General features: G+C 38.5%; 1 protein-coding gene across 1 annotated transcript in view; it reads left to right on the top strand.

The window, feature by feature from the left end:
• Nucleotides 1-24,338, top strand: part of GUCY1B1 (guanylate cyclase 1 soluble subunit beta 1) — a 53,109-nt gene that overhangs the window by 25,615 nt on the left and 3,156 nt on the right. Inside the window, exons 5-12 of the mRNA XM_064585200.1 lie at nucleotides 5,130-5,327; nucleotides 6,815-7,045; nucleotides 14,733-14,849; nucleotides 15,822-15,955; nucleotides 18,486-18,683; nucleotides 21,965-22,202; nucleotides 23,244-23,384; nucleotides 23,937-24,091. Of these exons, the coding sequence (XP_064441270.1) occupies nucleotides 5,130-5,327; nucleotides 6,815-7,045; nucleotides 14,733-14,849; nucleotides 15,822-15,955; nucleotides 18,486-18,683; nucleotides 21,965-22,202; nucleotides 23,244-23,384; nucleotides 23,937-24,091 (1,412 nt within the window). The remainder of the gene's footprint in view (nucleotides 1-5,129; nucleotides 5,328-6,814; nucleotides 7,046-14,732; nucleotides 14,850-15,821; nucleotides 15,956-18,485; nucleotides 18,684-21,964; nucleotides 22,203-23,243; nucleotides 23,385-23,936; nucleotides 24,092-24,338) is intronic.

Consider the following 24,338-nt stretch of genomic DNA (forward strand, 5'->3'; position numbering starts at 1 on the left):
CTCTCTGCAGTCTGCAATGGGATTTTCTTCAAATTCAGGTTGACTCGAGGTTTTGGCTTTTAAAACACAGCAGTGATTTGGCCAGCCTACCAGGAGCAGTCTAGGATTGATGATGGATCTAAAATTCTTAAATGTTTGTGTGGTGTTATTTTGGGAAATATGAGGATTTTCCTGAACAGCTGTGAAATTCTAATACTACCCTAAATTATTTATAATATTTCTTAGACAAAAATGCACCATTCATTTTATTTTTAACCTTTGAATTTCAAAAGGACCTGTTTCTCTCAACACCCAAAATGCCAATTTCTATAACCTGCAATTTTAAAATGGACAAGTAAGGACTTATAAGGGAAGATGAGTATTTTAGAATTGTAAAACTGTTTTCTCTTTGAATAACTGACATATATTTTCACAATTTTATAAAGCATTGTCAATTGCAGTATATAAATGGGATATTTTGTAAACATGAATTTAAAAACAGTATAATAAGTAAAATGTTTTACAGAGGTAATTCTATGATTATGTGCCTTTTTTTCTTTAATTAACATACTTTTCTTGAGAGGATGGTAATGATAATTATATGTAGTTTTAACAATATTACCAGTGAAACAGTTTTCGTGACTCTGATACAATTTCTTTTTAAACAGTGCCTTACATTATTTCTTCTTAAAAAGATTGTATCTTTTCAGCTGGAAGGCTATTTCCCATGAAGTAGCTCCAAGAGGAAAAGGCAGGAGGGGTATCATGAATGCATTAACTTCTTACTTGTTCTGATCTCATGCTATTCACACCCCAACCTTGGTGCTTCCCGTTATATCGGTTGGGTTTTCCACCTTTATTTAGGTCCTGCTTGTTTCATTTTTTGATATTCAAATTCTAAAATGACTTATGTCTTATAAAACTTGACAAAATATGTTTCAAACTGCATGCCACTTTATACACAAATGCTGGTGTTGGTCATGTTTTTCAGAAGTATAAGAAGTAAAAAGAAAAGAAATGATCTCATCTTTCTTCCTTAAAAAAGAGAGGTTTGAAATGACTGATTTTGAAGGTTTCTTCCTAATCTAAACTTCAGTCATGTTCTCCAGTAACACAGGCCACTCCCTTCCCCCCAGTCACTAGGATAAGGCTACTTGGAGACTGAAAAATCTCTCTTAAAACTTTCAAGGCGACGACTTACTCCACCCACTTAACATGTGGATCATTTAGAGATTTTTTCATTAGATGCCGAGGAAGCAGGGAAATGAGGTAGTTAATTCCTGGAAACTCTGCCTCTATAATTATGTATGAACATATTTTTACTGTGCATCTTACAGAGACAACTTGCATTTATTTTGAACCATTCCAAGATCTTTGAAAATATGGAACTTCAAAGTATTTCTCAAAGGAATAATAAATTCTCATTTGTTTCCTAAATCTGTGGATTGTACTAAATCCAGATCTCCACCACAGTTTCCCAGGATGCCAGCACTCATTTTTCTTCTGTAAATAATAAATGCTAGGTGACAAGATGAATTGGACTTAATGGATTAGCAGAATTCCTGAGTAGAAAAAGTATATTCGTTTTGCTTGTAGAAAAAGCAGTAAAATGATATCAGAACATAAGTAAAATAAAAACCTGACTACTCTTTTTGGCATCTTGAAAGAAAATAGATAAATGAACCTGCTCTCTATCTCTTTCTTGTTTTCTGACTTTATAAAGCTAAGAAAAATGAAGTCAGAGCATACTTAAGCTTTGCTTTATTGTTTGCTGGGAATCTACTGTGCTAAAATATATGTGTTTACATTTTTTTATGTCTCTTTTATGTACTTGCACTTCTTTATAACTGGCCATTCAGGTCTTTTTTTGTATACCTATTCCCATGGTATATTTAGAAATAAAATAGAATACCAGTTTTAATATGAAACTCTTGTTCTCCAGAATACATTGCTACCATCATGTGGATGAATAATTAGCTTTATATAGATCATATTATAAAAGGTGGACAGAGTTGTCCCTTGGCTTTTTTGAGAATCTTTTTTTGTCGTCTTTCAGGTTGCTGCACAGAAGTACAGTGTAACTGTGAAGAAGGCTCATTTTTAGCAATAGAAATGTACTCAAATGAAATCAATTTAATTTTTAATCATGAAGTCCATTTCTAATAGTAGACAGGCTGTGGTCATCACTTGAATTTTGAGAGAATAAAACCAATAAAACCAAGTAAAGAAAGCTGCAACTAAAGAAATCCCGAGAGTATTTTGTGTGTTAGATACTATCTAAAGAAAATCAATCTTAGATTAAGTGGTGTTAAATCTTTTATGCTCCAGGAAAGCACTTTACTTGTCCATTTAATTAATAGCAAATTCAATAAAACAATAAAACTCTGGAGAGTTGGTTACCACAAAAACTTAAAAGGTGAACATTCTGGCTTGATGCGTTTTGGCATTCCACTTGCTTTGAAGTGATGAATTCAAGCAATATTTTATTATCAATTTTAATACCTTAGGATTATCAGTATTTTTATTTAAATTAAAATGGGTCCACATCTAAGGTGCCGCGTCTACCTTTGTGTGACTCATGGCAAAGGGTCTTGGGCTATCCTGGCCTATCTCTGGCCTTCGTTGGCATCAGTGGTGCTGCCTATGTAAATGGTGCCGGTTACTGTCTCATGCCATCTGTTTAGATGCATATAGAAATGTGCTAATGGTACAATTTGACACAAGAGGAAAATAGGTGAGGATGGAAGTGATGTTGGCATCTTGATTTGTGGTGTATTTGAACATTTTGTAGAGGGAAAATGTAAAGAAATCAAGATCTGTATTTCAATTTATCATTGGACTCAATTTCTTTTTTCTTCGAAATCAGCCACAGCATAGTACCCGGGACTGACCACATTAGACGTTTCCTAAATGCAGCAACAAGCTCAATTTTTACTTTGTGAGAAATGGAAATAAGTACTAAACTTTTTTCATGATGTTTCTTAGCACCAGATTTTCTCTCACATTTTTTTGCAACCCCAGTAGTTGCAGAAGGGATCTGGAAGAGTTATAAAGGAACAGTCTTCATGTCTTCCCTTCCCAGGGAAGAATTTTCATGAGGAAAACTTACAGGAAGAACTTCCTACTACTCAACCAAGTAAAATAGTTTTAGGCCTTCAGTGGCTTGCAGCTTCTATAAACTGTCCGACACTTAGCATCTGCCATATTGGATTCCTTTTATATGACAATAGCAACCTCTAGAGGCAATCAGGACAAACTGAAATTTTTGTTAAGAGCGGGCCTGATTGGATTTTAACAGGTGTCATTTTCAGGAAGAAAACAAAAATCACTAGGCATGAAGGCAGTTGAAAAAGAAACCAGATTCGCTCAATTGAGAAGACTATTGAAACATTTCTCTGAATCAGAATGTCAACCTTTTTTATGACCTAGCTCAGGGCTTCTCTTCACTTTGAAGTCTTTGGACCCCATTCTTTCAGTCTGAGCTACTGGCTCCGATTTTTATGCCTCAAAAGCCACTCTGCACATTTATTTGTGATATGAACCATGAGCTGCTTAAAGTCAAGGTCCATGTCCTGCAGATTTGTGTCTGACTCTCTACCCTGCCCCCAGCTTGTACTTCATACAGTTCATGATATATAATGCATATGGAGTAACTATAGAATGAATGAATCATTGAATGGAGGGGACAGAAAAAAACTAAACCACAGTGCCATCGGTGCCCTGGTGGGGTATTTCTTGAATTTGGGCACCCATGGAGCCACCTTGTACTCACTTCCTAATATCTCACTGGATTCTTCTGTTTTCCTAAATTGGCTTCTTTGAGACATTTGGAACTAGAACCGTAGTTCGATTTTGGCCTCTCTCCAGCACCTTCTTTTTTGATGCATTCTTTTATCCTCATGGGATTCTGAAACTATTTTATTTCACCTGTTTGTCTTTAGTGATAATGACCAGTTACTGGTTGATTACTATTTGCTTGGTGTATTAGTTTTTATTGCAACCGTAACAAATCACCACAAATATAAGTGCCTAAAACAACACAAATTTATTCTGTATTTTTTCGGTCAAAGTCCATTAAGGTCTCACTAGACCCTAAGGAAGGTGTCAACAGGACTCTGTTCCTTTATGTAGTCTCTAGGGGATAATTGTTTCCTTGCTCCTTTAGGTGTTGACAGTTTAGTTCGCTGCTGTTATAGGGCTGAGGACAATGTCATGTTTTAAATCAAAGTCTACTTAATTCTAAAGCTACCTCACTCTTAATTCTTATACTGTGCTACGATGTGTGTATCTTACGACATACGTGTGACACACACAGGCGAGCACATTATGAACTGTTATTTGAAAGACCATGTTGGGCCAAATAAAACATACAGTTTACCCCATTCCTCCTGGTGCAATGGTGCAATTTATTATAAAATAAGTTTTGTGTATCAGTGAGTAAAACAGGATGTTGGGGAGTTTGGTATGTTCTATGTTAAGGGCAAAGCTACAAGTACAGAAAACATTTACTGGTAAATGTATTAGTTTTCCAAGATTCCATTCCAAAAGATAGTTATTTCACAGGTCCGCGGTGATGCTGTATCTTGATTGGAGGGTACTAATAATATGAAACAATCCTGCTACTGTAACTTATAAAATGTTTTTAATTCTAAAATATTACCTCTCAAAATAATACGCTTATGTTTCATGGGCTTATCACTGATATAATTTTTTGCATTCATACTTTTTAGGATTGTAGTGTAAACAGGGTAATATGTGGTCACTTTGGGCATCCGTATTGTTTGTTATAACATGGATATACAACTTCCCCAAACTCTTATAAATATGCATATCTTTGCTTTAGCCCATAACTATATTTTTCTTGCTTCTTATTACATATCACTTGTTCATTTATCCTTCTTTTAAGTGTATTAACTGTTAATAGCCTCAGATATTTGTCTTAATCATACTACTTCAGCTTTAAGTTCTCTATGGCTCATCCCTTACAGTTGTCCAGGTACACAGGGCAAAGTTGTGTGCTGTGTGAACCTTCACTCAATCATTCTGCCAACTAACCTCAGATTTGGGCCTTGTTTCCTTATCTTGTTTTCTCAATGTCAGCTGCCATTGTGGAGGCATCATCTATTCTTCCCATTTCCTCTTTATTGCAGAACCTTGATGCTCTGCATGACCACCTCGCTACTATCTACCCGGGTATGCGTGCTCCTTCCTTTAGATGCACCGATGCAGAAAAGGGCAAAGGACTCATTCTGCACTACTACTCAGAGAGAGAAGGACTTCAGGATATTGTCATCGGAATCATCAAAACAGTAGCTCAACAGATACATGGCACTGAAATAGACATGAAGGTAATGGTCAGTGATGGAGACTCTTCTGAACGCATGTGACATATAGAATATTAAGCATGATACTCTGTGAATTTACCTTTAGTTATCACTGCCAGTGGACCTCATCAGATATATATTTGAGCTATAACAGTGCTGCACCAGCAATACTCTACATTTGGCCTTGGAAATTCATTCTACAGGATATTTTTTTCCTTGTGGCAGCAGATATCTCTTTCCAATTATACATTGCTTAAGGCAACATGAAACCTAGTTTGCATCTCCTGTGAGCACACACCAGTTGGGCAGCAGAAGGGTATGTGACTGGCTAAGCTGTAGCCTTCAACATACAAAAAACCCATAATGTGGATAGTCAAATTGTAAGAGAATATAAAATCAGATATTGTTCTGCTGTTCATTATTTCTTTGTAGATTTTTTTCGTCTGTCCCTGGAATATAGTTGGAATCTCTCATTTTGTGATGTAAAAATTTTCCTCTTTTTTTTAAAAAGATCTAATTCTAAATCTAGTCTAATTTTTTTTAAAGATCTAATTCTAATTCTAATTCTTTTATTAGATTACGAGGTGAAAGAAGCCAGGTCTTAGACTTTAAAAGTTGTGTTGCTATTGATAATACATGATCTTAGCTCTGTGCAATAAAGAGAACTGTTTTTTGACTCTTTGTGACCCACACGGTCCTCAGAATGAGTTCCTATATTTGTAATTAAATCAGAGAATATAGAACTTTTTAGGGATTACTTGTATATTGTCAATCTACCCTTCAGAATGTATAATCAAGATCCCCTTCCACTGGTGGTATTTGAGATGACTCTTTTTCTGTGTCTTACCCAATTTGGTATTTTGCATAATTGCCAACTGATGGATAAAAATGACACTGCATGTATTTTTTTAAAGATTTTATTTATTTATTTAGTGGGAGCAGGGGGAGGGGTGGAGGGAGAGGGAGAACCTCAAGCAGACTCCTCCCTGAGTTCGGAGCCCAACATGGAGCTCGATTTCACGACCCGGTGATCATGACCTGAGCTGAAATCAAGAGTCAGATGCTTAACCAACGGAGCCACCCAGGCACCGTGACATTGCATGTATTTTAAAATATATATCTCTATTAAATTTCATTTCTCTCTGTGAATATCATTTTTTATCATATTAAATAGAGCCACTTTGTATGCTTTGTAGATTGTTCACTGAACAAGTGTACTGGCTGAGGGGGAGCCTACAGGACAAGGGGGTGCTTTTCTCCTAATTCTACCCAAGAGGCCGTCTGGGCTACTAAAGGACCCATACCAGATTCGCAATTTTATTGTAAATAATTATTCAGGTTTCACATTGCACAAGACAATGTCTAGAAATAGTTTCCTATTTAAGACATGCATAGTATTTGCATAATTAACCCTCTAAATGGAATTCTCATAACCAGTTTCTTAGGTATTTAGGTATTTTAACCAAACTGAAATGCAGACAATCAACACCATCTTCCCCTCTGAAATCCAGGTTATTCAGCAAAGAAATGAAGAATGTGATCATACTCAATTTTTAATTGAAGAAAAAGAGTCAAAAGAAGAAGACTTTTATGAAGATCTTGATAGATTTGAAGAAAATGGTACCCAGGAATCACGCATCAGCCCCTATACTTTCTGCAAAGCTTTTCCTTTTCACATAATATTTGACCGGGACCTAGTGGTCACTCAGTGTGGCAATGCCATATACAGAGTGCTTCCCCAGGTAAAATGACCTCACACTTCCTTGAGGCCTGAGACAAAAGGCCATGAAGACACCATTGTTACATATGGCCATTTATTCATTTAACACATTGTATATCACGTGATGTGCAACACATCATGTATCATAAAGTTTTCAAATGTGAGCTGAGTATATTTGAGCATACTGCAATTTTCCCTAGGAAGGCTACTTATTTATTTATTTTTCTGTTTTAGTCACTTACAGGGACTGTGAGAAAATTATATGGGAATGCTTTTTATTTTTTTCAAAGGAGAAAATGGGTGATTTTCTGGTAACAAGCGTCTTTCACTTATTTATTCATTCATTGAGTAAATATGTGCTGACTTCAAATATCTTTCAAAGTCAATCATTGACATTTTCAGGGAATGAAGGGAATTTTACAAACACTTAAGAAAATGATAGATTCTCATGGGGTTGAGCAGACAAAGCATCAAAGGACAACAGTTGGGGTGATGATGAGAGTCTGCCTTGGACTTGTATTATTCAGACCCATTTGAAAAATCCTTTCTACTTTTTTCTCTCACCTAACTTTTTTTTTAAATTTTATTATGTTATGTTAGTCACCATACAATACATCATTAGTTTTTGAAGTGGTAATCCACGATCCATTGTTTTCATATAACACCCAGTGCTCCATGCAGTATGTGCCCTCCTTAATACCCATCACCGGGCTAACCAATCCCACCTCCCCCCTCCCATCTAAAACCCTGTTTGTTTCTCAGAGCCCATAGTCTCTCATGGTTCATCTCTCCCTCCAAATCCCCCCCCCCATCATTTTTCCCTTCCTTCTCTTAGTGTCCTCGATGCTATTCCTTATGTTCCACAAATAAGTGAAACCGTATGATAATTGACGTTCTCTGCTTGACTTATTTCACTTAGCATAATCTCCTCCAGTCCCATCCATGTTGATGTAAAAGTTGGGTATTCATCCTTTCTGATGGCTAATATTCCATTGTATATATGGACCACATCTTCTTTATCCATTCATCTGTTGAAGGGCATCTCGGCTCTTTCCACAGTTTGGCTATTGCGGACATGGCTGCTATGAACATTGGGGTGCATATGGCCCTTCTTTTCACCACATCTTTGTCTTTGGGGTAAATACCCAGGAGTGCAATTGTTGGGTCATAGGGTAGCTCTATTTTTAAATTTTTGAGGAACCTCCACACTGTTTTCCAAAGTGGCTGTACCAACTTGCATTCCCACCAACAGTGTAAGAGGGTTCCCCTTTCTCCACAACCTCTCCAACATTTGTTGTTTCTTTCCTTGTCCATTTTTGCCATTCTAACTGGTGTAAGGTGGTATCTCAATGTGGTTTTGATTTGGATTTCCCTGATGGCTAATGATGATGAACATTTTTTCATGTGTCTGTTAGCCATTTGTATGTCTTCTTCAGAGAAGTGTCTTTTCATATCTTCTGCCCACTTTTTGACGTGATTATTTGTTTTTTGGGTGTTGAGTTTGAGAAGTTCTTTGTAGATCTTGCATATCAGCCCTTTATCTGTAGTGTCATTTGCAAATATCTTCTCCCATTCTGTGGGTTGCCTCTTTGTTTTGTTGACTGTTTCCTTTGCTGTGCAGAAGTTTTTATCTTGATGAAGTCCCAAAAGCTCATTTTTGTTTTTGTTTCACTAGCTCTTGGAGATGTGTCTTGAAAGAAGTTGCTGTGGGCGATGTCAGAGAGGTTACTGCCTATGTTCTCCTCTAGGATTTCGATGGATTCCTGTCTCACATTGAGGTCTTTCATCCACTTCGAGTTTATCTTTGTGAATGGTGTTAGAGAATGGTCGAGTTTCATTCTTCTGCATGTGGCTGTCCAATTTTCCCAGCACCATTTATTGAAGAGACTGTCTTTTTTCCATTGCATGTTTTTTCCTGCTTTGTCAAAGGTTATTTGACCATAGAGTTGAGGGTCCATATCTGGGTTCTCTATTCTGTTCCATTGGTCTATATGTCTGTTTTTGTGCCAGTACCATGCTGTCTTGGTGATCACAGCTTTGTAATATAGCTTGAAATCGGGCAACGTGATGCCCCCAGCTTTGTTTTTCTTTTTCAACATTTCCTTGGAGATTCAGGGTCTTTTCTGATTCCATACAAATTTTAGGATTGTTTGTTCCAGCACTTTGAAAAATGTCATTGGAATTTTGATTGGGATGGCATTGAAGGTATAGATTGCTCTGGGTAGCATAGACATTTTAACAATGTTTATTCTTCTGATCCATGAGCATGGAATATTTTTCCATCTTTTTGTGTCTTCTTCAATTTCTTTCATGAGTGTTTTGTAGTTCCTAGAGTATAGATCCTTTACCTCTTTGGTTAGGTTTATTCCGAGGTATCTTATGGTTTTTGGTGCTATTGTAAATGGAATCGTTTCTCTAATTTCTCTTCATACAGTTGCATTGTTAGTGTATAAGAAAGCAACTGATTTCTGTGCATTGATTTTGTATCCTGCCACATTACTGAATTGCTGGATGAGTTCTAGTAATTTGGGGGTGGAGTCTTTTGGGTTTTCCACATAAAGTATCATGTCGTCTGCAAAAAGAGAGAGTTTGACTTCTTCTTTGCCAATTTGAATGCCTTTTATTTCCTTTTGTTGTCTGATTGCTGTTGCTAGGACTTCTAGTACTATGTTGAACAACAGTGGTGAGAGTGGGCATCCTTGACGTGTTCCTGATCTTAAGGGAAAGGCTCTCAGCTTTTCCCCATTGAGGATGATATTTGCTGTGGGTTTTTCATAGATGGATTTTATGAACTTGAGGAATGTTCCCTCTATCCTTATACTCTGAAGAGTTTTAATCAAGAAAGGATGTTGTATTTTGTCAAATGCTTTTTCTGCATCAATTGAGAGGACCATATGGTTCTTCTCCCTCCTCTTATTAATGTGTTCTATCACATTGATTGATTTGCGATTGTTGAACCACCCTTGCATCCCAGGGATAAATCCCACTTGGTCGTGGTGGATAACCCTTTTATTTATTTATTTATTTATTTATTTATTTATTTATTTATTTATTTATTTTAAAGATTTTAGTTATTTATTATTTTGACAGAGAGAGAGGCAGCGAGAGAGGGAACACAAGCAGGGGGAGTGGGAGAGGGAGAAGCATGCTTCCCGCAGAGCAGGGAGCCTGATGTGGGGCTCAATCCCAGGACCCTGGGATCATGACCTGAGCCGAAGGCAGACGCCCAACAACTGAGCCACCCAGGCACCCCTGGATGATCCTTTTAATGTATTGTTGGATCCTATTAGCTAGGATTTTGTTGAGGATTTTGGAATCCATATTCATCAGGGATATCGGTCTGAAATTCTCCTTTTTGATGTTTTCTTTGCCTGGTTTGGGGATTAAGGTAATGCTGGCCTCATAGAATGAGTTTGGAAGTTTTTCTTCTGTTTCTATTTTTTGAAACAACTTCAGTGGAATAGGTATTATTTCTTCTTGAATGTTTGGTAGAATCCAACAGGCCCTGGACTCTTGTTTTTTGGGAGGTTTTTGATCACTGCTTCAATCTCGTTACTGGTTATTGGCCTATTCAGGTTGTCAATTTCTTCCTGTTTCAGTCTTGGCAGCTTATAGGTTTCCAGGAAGACCTCCATTTCATCCAGATTGCTCAGTTTATTGGCATATAGTTGTTGATAATAATTTCTAATAATTGTTTCTATTTCCTTGGTGTTAGTCGTGATCTCTCCCCTTTCATTCATAATTTTATTAATTTGGGTCCTTTCTTTTTTCCTTTGGATAAGTCTGGTCAGTGGTTTATCGATCTTACTAATTCTTTCAAAGAACCAACTTCTAGTTTCGTTGATCTGATCTACTGTGTTTCTGGTTTCTAATTCATTGATCTCTGCTTTAATTTTAATTATTTCTCTTCTAATGCGTGGCTTAGGCATCGTTTGTTGCTTTTTCTCTAGTTCTTTAAGGTGTAGAGGTAGTTGGTGAATTCGGGATTTTTCTATTTTTTTGAGTGAGGCTTGGATGGTTGTATTTCCCCCTTAGGACCGCCTTTGCAGTATCCCATAGGTTTTGGACCAATGTGTTTTTGTTCTCATTGATTTCCATGAATTGTTTAAATTCTTCTTTGATTTCCTGGTTGACCCAAACATTCTTTTTTTTTTTTTTTTTAAGATTTTATTTATTTATTTGACAGAGAGAGACACAGCAAAAGAAGGAACACAAGCAGGGGGAGTGGGAGAGGGAGAAGCAGGCTTCCCATGAGCAGGCAGCCCGATGTGGGGCTCGATCTCAGGACCCTGGGATCATGACCTGAGCCGAAGGCAGACGCTTAACGACTGAGCCACCCAGGCGCCCCTGACCCAAACATTCTTGAGCAGAATGGTCTTTAGCTTCCAAGTGTTTGAATTTCTGCCAAATTTTTTCTTGTGATTGAGTTCCAGTTTTAAAGCATTGTGGTCTGAGAATATGCAGGGAATAATCTCAATCTTTTGGTATCGGTTGAGACCTGATTTGTGACCCAGTATGTGGTCTATTCTGGAGAAAGTTCCATGTGCACTCGAGAAGAATGAGTATTCTGTTGTTTTACGGTGGAATGTTCTGTAAATATCTATGAGGTCCATCTGGCCCAATGTATCATTCAAAGCTCTCGTTTCCTTGTTGATTTTCTGCTTAGATGATCTGTCCATTGCTGAGAGTGAAGTACTGAGGTCTCCTACAATTAACGTATTGTTATCAATAGGACTCTTTATTTTGGTTAACAGTTGGCTTATGTAGAGGGCTGCTCCCATGTTGGGGGCATAGATATTTACAATTGTTAGATCTTCTTGTTGGATAGACCCTTTAAGAATGATATAGTGTCATTCTGTGTCTCTTATTACAGACTTTAGTTTAAAATCTAATTTGTCTGATATAAGAATTGCTACCCCAGCTTTCTTTTGAGGTCCGCTGGCATGGAAGATGATTCTCTTGTAGACAGCATATGGATGGGTCCTGCCTTTTTTATCCAATCTGCAACCCTGTGCCGTTTTATGGGAGCGTTTAGGCCATTCACGTTGAGAGTGATTATTGAAAGATATGAATTAATTGTCATCATGTTGCCTGTGAAGACGTTGTTTTTATAGATTGTCCCTGTAAATTTCTGTTGTAGATCACTCTTGGGGTCTTTCTCTTTTTATAGAACCCCCCTTAATATTTCTTGCAGGGCCGGCTTAGTGGTCACATATTCTTTCAGCTTCTGCCGGTCGTGGAAGCTCTGCATCTCTCCATCCATTCTAAATGAAAGCCTTGCCGGATAAAGTATTCTTGGCTGCATGTTCTTCTCGTTTAGTACCCTGAATATGTCTTGCCAGGCCTTTTTGGCTTGCCAGATCTCTGTGGATAGGTCTGACGTTATTCTTTTTTTTTTTTTCCAGATTGACAATACTATAAGGTCTGACGTTATTCTGATGTTCCTCCCTCTGTAGTAAGGAATGTCTTCTCCCTAACTGCCCTTAAGATGGTTTCCTTGGTTCTAAGATTTGCAAGTTTTACTATTACATGCCGGGGCGTTGGCCTGTTTTCCTTGATCTTGGGAGGGGTCCTCTCTGCCTCTAGGATGCGAATGTTTGTTTCATTCCCCAGATTAGGGAAGTTCTCAGCTACAATTTGCTCAAATACATCTTCTAGTCCTCTCTCTCTCTCCACTCCCTCTGGGATTCCAACTCTTCTGACATTGGAACGCTTCATGGTGTCACTTATTTCTCTGATCCTATTTTCATGGATTCTGAGTTGTTTTTCCCTGGCCTCCTCTTTTCCCTTTTTATCTATTATATTGTCTTCCAGGTCACTTATTCGTTCTTCTGCCTCAGTTACCCTAGCTGTTAGATTATCTAGATTGCATTGGATCTCATTGATGGCATTTTTAAGTTCTGCCAATTCAGCTTTCATTTCTGCCCGTAGAGACTCTATGTTGCCATTAATTGATTTCTCCATTCTAGCCATTGTCTTCACAATTGCTAGCCTGAATTCCATCTCCGACATCTTGGTTATATCTGCATCCATTTGTAAATCTGCAGCATAAGTCATAATCTCTGAGTCTTTTCTGTTTTGGGGGCTCCGCCTCCTAGTCATTCTGTTGATGGGTGTTTGAGGGAATGTATAGAGTCGAAATTATCGACCAGAACCCAAGCAAGATGCACCTGTTTTCTTGGGACCTTAGGGTTGCTGGCCTCTTGTTTTCCCAGCCTGTCTTCTGCAGGAGGGGCCTTCTGCACTGTTACTCAGCCAGCCATGTTTGGGTGGAGTTGCCCTGCGCCCCTATGGCGGGGGATGGGCTCAGTGGGAAACAGTCCTTGGGGCTTTTGTTCTCTGGCGCCTCTCCCTGGCGGCTTTCCGCGTCTCTTCCGCGAGTCAGAGCAGAAGAGACCGTTTCCAACCCTCTGCCTCAGAGCAGAGAGACCTCAGTCTGTTCTTCAGTGATCTCTCCAGGCCACACCGTCTCCGTTTCTGTCCGTGCTGCTATAAACTGCGGCAGCCTGGGTTGTGCACCCCTCCGCAGCGCTCCCCAGTCTTGCCTCCAGGTCGGGGCACGTCTCTGCCCTTTGTGCTTCTAAAACCACCAGCCGCTCCCAGTTTGCCCGCGTGACCCCACAGCTCTGGGTTTCCGCCCTGGGGGCTGCAGTTCACAGGCGCGACCCCGCTGCTCCTGGTTTCTGCCCTGGGGCCTGTCTTAGAGTCCTTTCCCCACGAGTCTGTGCCCGTCCCCAATGAGCGAGGCTGTCACTCACTGGAGGTGTAGGATCCCCACGGCCAGGCACCGTCCCACTGCCGTTTATCCTCTGATACCTGCCCACGGAATCAGGGCTCCCCACTTTGTACCTCAAAACCAACCGCCTGCGATATTCTGTTTGTAGAGATCCAGATCTTACATCTCAGGCTGGTTTCATGGGTGCTCAGAGTGGTCTGGTAGATATCCAGCTCAATTCCGGGGACCAGTTGAAATAGGGTCCCCTACTCCTCCGCCATCTTTTTTCCAAACTCACCTAACTAACTTTTGAAGTTGTATCTAACATGTTAGAGATACTTTCCACTTTTAATTAAAGAGACTTATTAATTGAGGATTAGCCCATATGGGATCTGTTGTAGACCTATATATCCAGAAGCCGGGTAATGTACAGTGTGGGTTCCTATGCTGGCCCTGCCTCTCTCTCATTGTATGAATGTGAGCACATTACCTGACCTCTCTCTGCCTGTTTTCCCTTCATTACAATGTGAGGAGACAGAGTGCATAAAGAACATTTGGTCCAGTGTCTAAGCAATTATTAACTGTTACCTGTTATTATTATTAGCCATCTCTTAATAAACTATGAGTGTTTGCTGGTGGTTTTGCTATTTAAAGTTCATCTTAAGCCACAGGCATTTGAGACCTCATGCTACGTTTTTAAAAGACACGTTTCTTTTCTTCCTTCTTTGAAAATGCTTCCCTTACTTATATTAGCTTATATTTGAATATGAATGCTCTGAAGCCATATTAGGTTTCATGTTCATGCAACGATATGATGCCCATTTGATTGCCGAGTGACATAGGTCAAGAGAGGAGTCCATAGTTGAGGCAATTCCCCTACCAAATGATTATGGTTTTCTATTTTTAAGTCTTTTTGAGCTGGCTTAATCTAATCTCAAATCAAAAGAATTATTTCAGCTAATCACATGTTCTTTTCTTTCCATCTACATTGTAGCTCCAGCCTGGGAACTGCAGCCTGTTGTCTGTCTTCTCTCTCGTTCGTCCTCATATTGACATTAGTTTCCATGGGATCCTTTCACACATCAATACGGTTTTCGTATTGAGAAGCAAGGTAATCAAGATGTTATTTCTTTCAATGTGATTGAGTAAGGGATGTTACAAATTAGAAGTGGTCCTGAGGGAAAGTTAACTACTCTACCATTCTATGATATGGAGAAGGTAGAGACAGATCCCAACCAAAACCTCAGAGGGAGTCCTATTTCAAAGGCAATGGTACTGATTTTTGGTTTGCCTGAGGGCCAGTGGAACCATTATCAACTGATCAGAATTAACAAAAATAAGTTTTGAGACTGTCTCATCGGGACAGGTCAGTTTCACATAATAAAACAAACATCTTTTACTCCCTAAAGCTACCATGTGCTATTTTAGAAATCAAAACTGACAAAGAAAATGTTTTTAAACTTCAACCAAAGCCCTGATTTAATTCTTCCTTAAATTGTCTATTATTCTTCATGCCATTTTTGTGGGAAAATAAAAGTAAAACATGTTCATTCAGTTGAGTATTTAGGTAGCACCCAGATCTCATAGTTTCCATTCTTCAGATTGGTATAGCAAAAGTGTCGTAGAGTACACATCTTGACCTTCCTGCAGCCCTCGCAAAGGCCTTACCCACATGTACTTTATGTACTTGGAACTACTCCCAGCTGTTCTGTGAATCCACGCGTGGGGACTGGAGACGCTTGGTTTATTCTTTGCTAGAACTTAGTATTATGTGTTGTAGCCATACTAGAAAATCAGAAATACGATTCATGGAAGCTTTAAACAAATATGCCAACAGAAGTACAGCTATTGTCTTTCTGGGTTTCAAGGAGCTAGTCAATTCGTTTTCCTGCAGTTTTTGCCAGGTAGCCAACTTTGCTTACTACCTAGTACCATTTTGGTGAAATGCCCTTCCTCATCTACTTGGTGCATTTATTCTCCCTTATGGTTTGGTGGGAAATGAAGCATGCGTGTCCTGCTTTTTTGCTGAGTTGTTAGGTAGGGAGAAAGGTACTAGTTAATGGTTATGTCTTGCCTTTTCAAGGAAGGATTGTTGGATGTAGAGAAATTAGAATGTGAGGATGAACTGACTGGGACTGAGATCAGCTGCTTACGTCTCAAGGGTCAAATGATCTACTTACCTGAAGCAGATAGCATACTTTTTCTGTGTTCACCAAGGTAATCATTTTTTAGATTAATTATAATGGATATAAGTACCCATCTTTAGCTAACAGAGAAATTCAATAACATTTTATTTAATCATGTCTACATGTTCTAAGTATAATTAGATTTTACAACCTTGTTTATATACCTCTCTATAACAGAGATAATTTCATTTCACATTTGTAATAAGCTCAGAAGAAATCATGTATTCTTTTTTATTTGTCCTGTCTTAATCAGTCTGCTGAGTGTTTATGCCATTAGATCATGGAAAAATCTAATCTGCAGGTAGCTAATTCTATAGCTTTATACCTTCCAAAGAGGTGTCATATAGAAAAGCAATTCTGTAGAGCATCCACTATGAGGGCATGAATACATGGATATGTTTGGCACTGAGAAATTACTTTTTAAAATTATTTCTGGATTTGAACTATTTTATATCAAAAATATACAGCAACTTTAATCAGGATTCACTATTTAAAATATAGTATTACATTGAAATTTATGTAAATTATGTTATTTATAATAAACATCAGAGGGAAGTAAAACTGTAGGATGCTGTTTTTCCAATTTGACAAACCATTTTACTAAAAGATGCATGGGAACTCACAATAAGAAAAATATATCTACATTTACCTAGAAAAATAGAAAAAGGTAACTGGAACTTGTTAGGTGATATTTTGTGTATTTATAACTTTGTATAACTGAAAGCTATACACATTATTTAGTAACACATTCAATCAAGCATGTTTTGGTGAGCTTTTGGCTAAAAATTTAAAGTTCACCATGATCACTTTTCATTTAAAGATACTGCCTTAAAATCTCTGAAAAATATAAGGAACTTTGTACAACTTCCTTTAATACACTATTAAAGACTACATAAGACTAATGACTCTTTTTCCTGAGAATATGTATCATAAAAATAAAAGAGACAAAATTAGAGAACATAAATTCTTTGTATTTTTTAATTAGTCACCTACATTGATCTACTGTATCTTCATCTGCTGTAAGTGTGTGTTTCTTCTGTCTCTTTTCCAGTTGAGCTTTAGTAGAACGACAGCTTTTCAGTAGGGACAATTTCTGTTCATGGAGATAAAGTTCTCTTTGGAAACAGAAGCAGACAATTTGGAGTCTTTTTGTTAATTACCATATGCAGAAATTCACATAGTGACATAGTCACAGTTTGTTATATTGTACCTGTCCATATGTATAGAAAGATTTGTACTTACATTAAATGAGATCACCTAAAAGCAGTTTTACTTGTAAAGTAAATAATTTCAAGACGATTAGTTTAACTTTAGGAAAAAAATGTTAGTAGTCCATTAAAATAATTTTTAAAAGAGTGAGACATAATTTGATTGTTTTCTAACTCAATATGAGCATTTTCAGCCATTTTCATTTCAAGATTATAATCTTTTTTTCTCTGCTCTTGGGTAGGTCTTTTATATCATTTAGCAGATGATCTGACCTCTTTTCAGATGGGTCTTTTCTGAAAGTGAGCTTTAACATACATATGCATTGTAACAAAATCTAAAGAGACCATGTGTTTCATTAGTTAACTCTTTGATCATTTTATTTTTCTATATTGACATGCTAATTTTTGTTTTGATTTTGGACATTTCTGTTGAGAACGTAAAACAAGAGACATTTTATCAATCCAAAATTCTTCAGTAAAGTCAAAACTTGTTATGTCATTTTAAAGAAATTCTTATTGGGAATGCCCAGAAGTAATTACTTTGTATTTAAAAAATTTAAACCAATAACATAACCTTAAGACATTTTAACCAAAGAATAGTTTTAAAAAGCAGTCATTTACCAGATCATCACTGAATCAATAAGTATTAGTATGCTATTCTAAAAATAACTTAGGTAAAAATAACTTAGGTTACAGAGATGCATAAAATCTAGCAAGATTAAATAATGTTTCAAAAATGAGAAAAATTTTCCAAGAAAAGAAGAGTAGTAGAAGAAATTAGAACCGGAAGGAAGAGTAGCACATAAAATACATGTCAAAAAGTCATAAATATATAAAATACATCAGGTCCTAAATCTGATTATAAACTTTTAATCATTGCATCTAAAAAGGAAAAGTAACCAGTTACAAGAGTCAAAGAATCCTTAAGGCCAAAATGAACTGGTTTCTCAAAAGAAGCACTATCATCCCTGTTACAGAGGGTAAAAAGAAATTTTTCTTCATCTCTTTATAACGAGAGGAAAATGTGATAGCAGTGAATAACGGCCTTGTGATAAATACCTGATCAGGAGGCATGGGACGGGTTTCTACCTTATCTTTCAATTTAGGCTGATGGCATCTAAAAGTGTGATTTGGCAAAATATATGTCTTTGATAGATTTTTAAATATGTAAGAGAATGAAGTCATAGTCTTCATGTGACTCCAAATTTTCTTGTCTTTAACCTGATCTATTGAATGGGTAGGAGGAATTGAATAGAAGGAGATGACAGAGTTATACTCCTTGACAGTCATTAGGCTCAGGATTATCATGCAGACAAGTTGGCACTGATTTTGCCTCATTTCCCTGTATAACAGTGTGATGAATCTGGACGATCTGACAAGGAGAGGTCTGTATCTGAGTGACATCCCTCTGCACGATGCCACACGTGATCTCGTTCTTTTGGGAGAACAATTCAGAGAGGAATACAAACTGACCCAAGAACTGGAAATCCTCACAGACAGGCTGCAGCTCACATTAAGAGCCTTGGAAGATGAAAAGAAAAAGACAGACACGTAAGAATGTAACCTCGTGGTGAAGGAAGGGCATCGTATAATGTGACTCAGCTACAGTTAAGTCTGATCACCACACCAAAGGGGCATGGAGCCCACTGTAGCTCCGGAGTAGTAAATAAAACCTTCCATGTCACTTAAAAAGAAATTATGCGTACAGAAATAAATCAGTCTTAATGGTAGTGGAAATATGTCTTCTATTTTTATAAACCATGTTGAAAGAACAGATGCCAAAATAGCTCTCTCGGAAAATCAGTATAATAATTCAAATGCGTATTTAATGTGGAATTCTCTATTCATTCCTTCCTTCATGGGAGAGCTGTGTCCTGAGCATCCTCTGTGTGCCAGGGGCTGCCTGGGTTCTGAGGGTTACATTGAACACTGTACTTAGAACTGGCCATTGTCTTTTAAAAGATTTCTCGGAGTCTAGGTTATTTTAGGGCTTGGCAGATATGAATTTGACAGATAGTGATGTCATTTGTAATCACAACAATTACATCTGTAATGATATATGTTAGCAAAAATAAAATCTGGGGCACCTGGATGGCTCAGTCAGTTCAGGGTCGGACTCTTGGTTTCAGCTCAGTCGTGATCTCAGGGTTGTGAGATCAAGCCCCACTTTGGGCTCCGTGCTCAACGGAGAGTCTGCTTGAAAGCCTCTCTCTCTTTCCTTTTACCCCCTTCACCCCCACGTGTTTTCTCTCTCTCTCAAATAAATAAATAAATCTTTTAAAAAAAGTAAAATCTAAAACTACTATTTTCTATGAATGGTGGATTAAATTGTGAAAAATTGGACAAGTAGCATTAAAGATAATACTTCCTTAAGTTTCAGTAACTCCAAAAAAGATACATGATATAATTGAAACTTAAGGAATAAAATTATGTCTTTTGTGCATGCTTCTGAACAAAATAAAGTTAATAGTTAGAATTTTAATAAATTAAAATGCTATGTTAGTATCTTTGTATGAACTTTTAGAGTCAAAATGGATATATGCAAACCCACAAATTTGGTGGGATGATCTGATCATTTCATACCAATAGTTTTCCCTGTCACGGGAGAAAAGAAAACCTAAAAAAAAAAAAAGATAATACTTAATTTTCAAGTAATTCATTTGAATATGCAGTGTGCATACTACTTGGCTTTGTTTGCATACTCTAGTTAAAGGCACTAAATCACTGGATGTTCATAAGTGATTTTACCCAGGGTCTTGTGTGTTCATTCTTAACGCTTTATAATTGGCAACTGTCTTGTTGGAAAATTGAACTGATCTGTCTTACTTCCCATAAGAACTATTTCATTCTTCTTGAACACCCAGGTATTGGTAACAGCATCACTTTCTATACTTTTCTTTCCATTGATACATGTGTAGCTGCCCTTGGATGAATGCTGTGTCAACACATAAACACATCAATGAACTATGTATTAATAACAAGGATTAATAAATGAGGCACCTGGATGGCTCAGTCAGTTCAGGGTTGGACTCTTGGTTTCGGCTCAGTCGTGATCTCAGGGTTGTGAGATCAAGCCCCACTTTGGGCTCCGTGCTCAATGGAGAGTCTGCTTGAAAGCCTCTCTCTCTTTCCTTTTGCTTTATCTTTAGCTTCTTAATTCACTTGTCTGGACTAAGATATGCTTAGTTTCTTGGAGACCTCTTCACTTTCCTTGTGGCCCTAAGTGGACTACTTAATCTATCCAGGTATTTTGCAAATTTCAGAAAGTATATAGGGCAGGCAGCTCAAATTCCTCCCCCTGTTTGAAAAGCAGTTCAAACTATAGGTTTGATTAGTGAGTGGTACAACTTCATCCCTGAAAATAACATATTTTATGAAGCCTGTAAGATTAAACTTAGCACGGAATGCCCTCTGGCTACAGGGAAGAAAAAAGCAGAGAGGCATCATTTGTTCTGCTGGGTCCTCATGCCAAGAGACATCGGTCGCCCTCGCTTCTGCTTCTCTCCTGTCAACCCTCGGCTCTCATCCCCTTCCTATTGTGCTTACCACACTTGTCCCTCAGTGTAATCCCTGAAGCCATCAGAGTAATCTCCGTATTACCTATAGAAATACAATATTTTCTTGTCTAGTCCAATCTTCATCTGTTTTATCAGTTTCTTCCATGGAGGAGTGAGGCATGCATGAAACTGAAGAGAAATCTCCTTTTTTTTTTTTTTTTAAGATTTTTATTTATTTATTTGACAGAGAGAGAGAGGGAGAGTGAGTGAGAGAGAGAGCACGAGCAGGGGTGAGGAGCAGAGGAAGAGGGAAAAGCAAGCTCCCCGCTGAGCAGGGAGCCCGATGAGGGGCTGGATCTGAGGACCCCGGGATCATGACCTGAGCTGAAGGCAGACGCTTAACCGACTGAGCCACCCAGGCGCCCAGAAATCTACTTCTTTTAATATTATTTACACAAATTCAGGTAGATTTCTTTCTTTTTTTTTTTTTTTTTAATTTATTTGCGAGAGAGAGAATGAGAGACAGAGAGCATGAGAGGGAGGAGGGTCAGAGGGAGAAGCAGACTCCCCGCCGAGCAGGGAGCCCGATGCGGGACTCGATCCAGGGACTCCAGGATCATGACCTGAGCCGAAGGCAGTCGCTTAACCAACTGAGCCACCCAGGCGCCCCATTTGCTTCATTTCATTTCTTTTCTTTTTTTCTTTTTTTTTTTTTAGATTTTATTTATTTATTTGACAGGGAGACAGAGAGCACAAGTAGAGATGCAGGCAGAAGCAGGCTCTCTGCTGAGTGGAGAGCGCGATGGGGGGCAGAGAGCCCGATGGGGGGGCTCAATCCCAGGACCCTGGGATCATGACCTGAGCCGAAGGCAGTCGCTTAACCGACTGAGCCACCCAGGCGCCCTTCGGGTAGATTTCTTAATCCTAAGAGATAAACGTGGTCCTGGTATTATGCTGCGCAGACAGCATTTTAAGTGCTCGTGATGACAGCTTTCATACTGTGAACCATAATGACAGGTCGGAATTCAGTCCCACAGATGAAAACTTTGCCGTCCTATGGCCAGTCTTCCGCTTTGCCTATTTATTTGTTAGGCTTATTTTCATTTGGCGTGAACTGGTTTGTGTGTGGGGATGTTGTATGTGATTAAAACAAATAAATTTCAGTATCTTTGATACCTCGCCTACATATACGGCCAGTAATGGGTGTCCTACTACCACTCGAGGATTTTACAGTACACATGACATCAAAGCTTTAGGAGGTGGACAGTAGAAGCACTAAAGCTCTTCCCAGCATCTCTTACTCTGGCTTTTTCCCCACCCCGCTGAACTGAACAGGTTGTTGTATTCTGTCCTCCCTCCGTCTGTCGCCAATGAGCTGAGACACAAGCGTCCGGTGCCTGCCAAAAGATACGACAATGTGACCATCCTCTTCAGTGGCATTGTGGGCTTCAATGCTTTCTGTAGCAAGCATGCATCTGGGGAAGGGGCCATGAAGATTGTAAACCTCCTCAATGACCTCTACACCAGATTTGACACATTGACCGACTCCCGGAAAAATCCATTTGTTTATAAGGCAAGTCCAGATCGTTTCCTAATGCGGGGCTCCTCCGAGTCTGGATTCTGGGACCCTAACGCTCAGGGGCACTGCCAGCACCTTCTCTGAGGCTAGCCCTGTAGCCATGCTGCAGCCAGCCTCCGTGTATTCCCGGTTTACCATTTTCTCAAATAATTCCCTCTTGTCACAAAACTTTCTCTTCCTGGTAACCGAAAGGAATAGCACTGATGATCCCCTGGTGGAAATGAAATGTTCAGCAGCTCATTTGCACCTACGTTAATGAATCTGTGCAGGTGGTTTATCACACGTAATAGAAACGTAACATTCGTTGTAGTGCTCTGCAGGAGACATTTTTACTGAAATAGATAAATGCTTTGCCTAGGAAAGAAGTCGGAGAGCAGGAGAAGGGCACTGGGGACTCTGATCTGCTTTTAGATAACACTGACTTGAAGATAAACATTTATAAGGCATTTCTGCCCTTTGTTTCAATTAAAAACAGCGATAATATTGGAAAACTGAAGTCAGGGGATTATACTGCTTCATAAAAGCAAGAATGTTAACTAAACCATCTCCAGGCATCTGGAGTAATAGGAGTGCCACAAAAACTGTCTATTTTAGAGTGGTTTTCTGAGGTACACTGGAACACTTTGTGAGCACATCAAAATATAAATGGTTAATGAACGTGATAAATCACTGGGCTTTGGGCAGTGGCTCTTGTGCTGTAACTCATCATTATTTTAGGGAGTTATTGGTAATTAAATGTCCTATTGAATTGTAAGGTATCTGGGGCGAGAAACCAGGAATTATTAGGGGGAGAATAATGCTGTGTCTGTACCTGCCTGTAATCAAAGACCTCAAGTGCCAGTGTGTAAATTTGAAATAATTACAAGGTTTCATCTTATTGGAGTTGAATGCACTAGAATTTTAAAAGAATTCAGAGAAGGAAAGTTTAAAGCTATTGGTAGCCTCGGAAAAACATTGTTTATATATAAAGGTAGTAAATGAAACGGTAATGTGTATTCTAACTAATGAACATGTAAATTATATGTGCTGTGTTAGGTGGAGACAGTTGGTGATAAGTATATGACCGTGAGTGGTTTACCAGAGCCGTGCATCCACCATGCACGATCCATTTGCCACCTGGCCTTGGACATGATGGAAATTGCTGGTCAGGTTCAAGTGGATGGCGAATCTGTTCAGGTTAGTAAATAAAATAGATATTATAATAGTAGTAGTAGACCTTTGTGGACATCTGACTCACATTTTTTACCAGGCAATTATTAATTATGTATAAGGAAAGACTCCTTGAGAACAAAGACTGTATATAATCTTTTTCAAACCCATTGTATTCCATTTTTTCATAGAGATGGGAAATCTGTCCACCTATTTGAAATTACCTAGTCTATTTCATGTGCTGAAATCATGAGGATGAGATAAAACTTCCTGTCCTTTCTGGTTTATTTTTTAAAATCTCTTTTCCTGTGTCTCATACAAGTTACCAGATTCATATCTTTGAAATCTTCAGACTTTAGAGAAAGAATGTTTCTCTTGGAAGACAGATTTTGTGAGGGTTTTTTATTTTTATAAATACGCTTGGAGTTCTTCTATTTTATAAATATGCTGTAATACACTCGGAGTTCTAGAGAATTCTTACGATTTTTATATGATGACTCCACATTCTGTAATATAAAGTAATCAAAAATTAGTGTTTTGGTGACAGAACTTATTGAAACAAAGTTTTGATTTCTGCAGATCACAATAGGGATACACACTGGAGAGGTAGTTACTGGTGTCATAGGGCAGAGGATGCCTCGATATTGCCTTTTTGGAAATACCGTTAACCTCACAAGCAGAACAGAAACCACTGGAGAAAAAGGAAAAATAAATGTGTCTGAATATACATACAGGTAAGAAAACATGTCTTAGTATTTACTGATCTGCAAGAAAAATGTCTCTTTACGTGTGGCTTAACTCTCAGTGATTTTGTTATTTTTAAACAGTCGTCATGGGGCGCCTGGGTGGCTCAGTTGGTTAAGGGTCTGCCTTCTGCTCAGGTCATAATCTCAGGGTCCTGGGATCGAGCCTGGAGTGAGGCTCCCAACTCAGCGGGGAGCCTGCTTCTCTCTCTCCCTCTGCCTGCCACTCCTGCTGCTT

Source organism: Mirounga angustirostris, unplaced genomic scaffold (genome assembly GCF_029215605.1).
Source record: "Mirounga angustirostris isolate CCGP_5_RB_7025 unplaced genomic scaffold, mMirAng1.0.hap1 SCAF_2, whole genome shotgun sequence".
NCBI lineage: Eukaryota > Metazoa > Chordata > Mammalia > Carnivora > Phocidae > Mirounga > Mirounga angustirostris.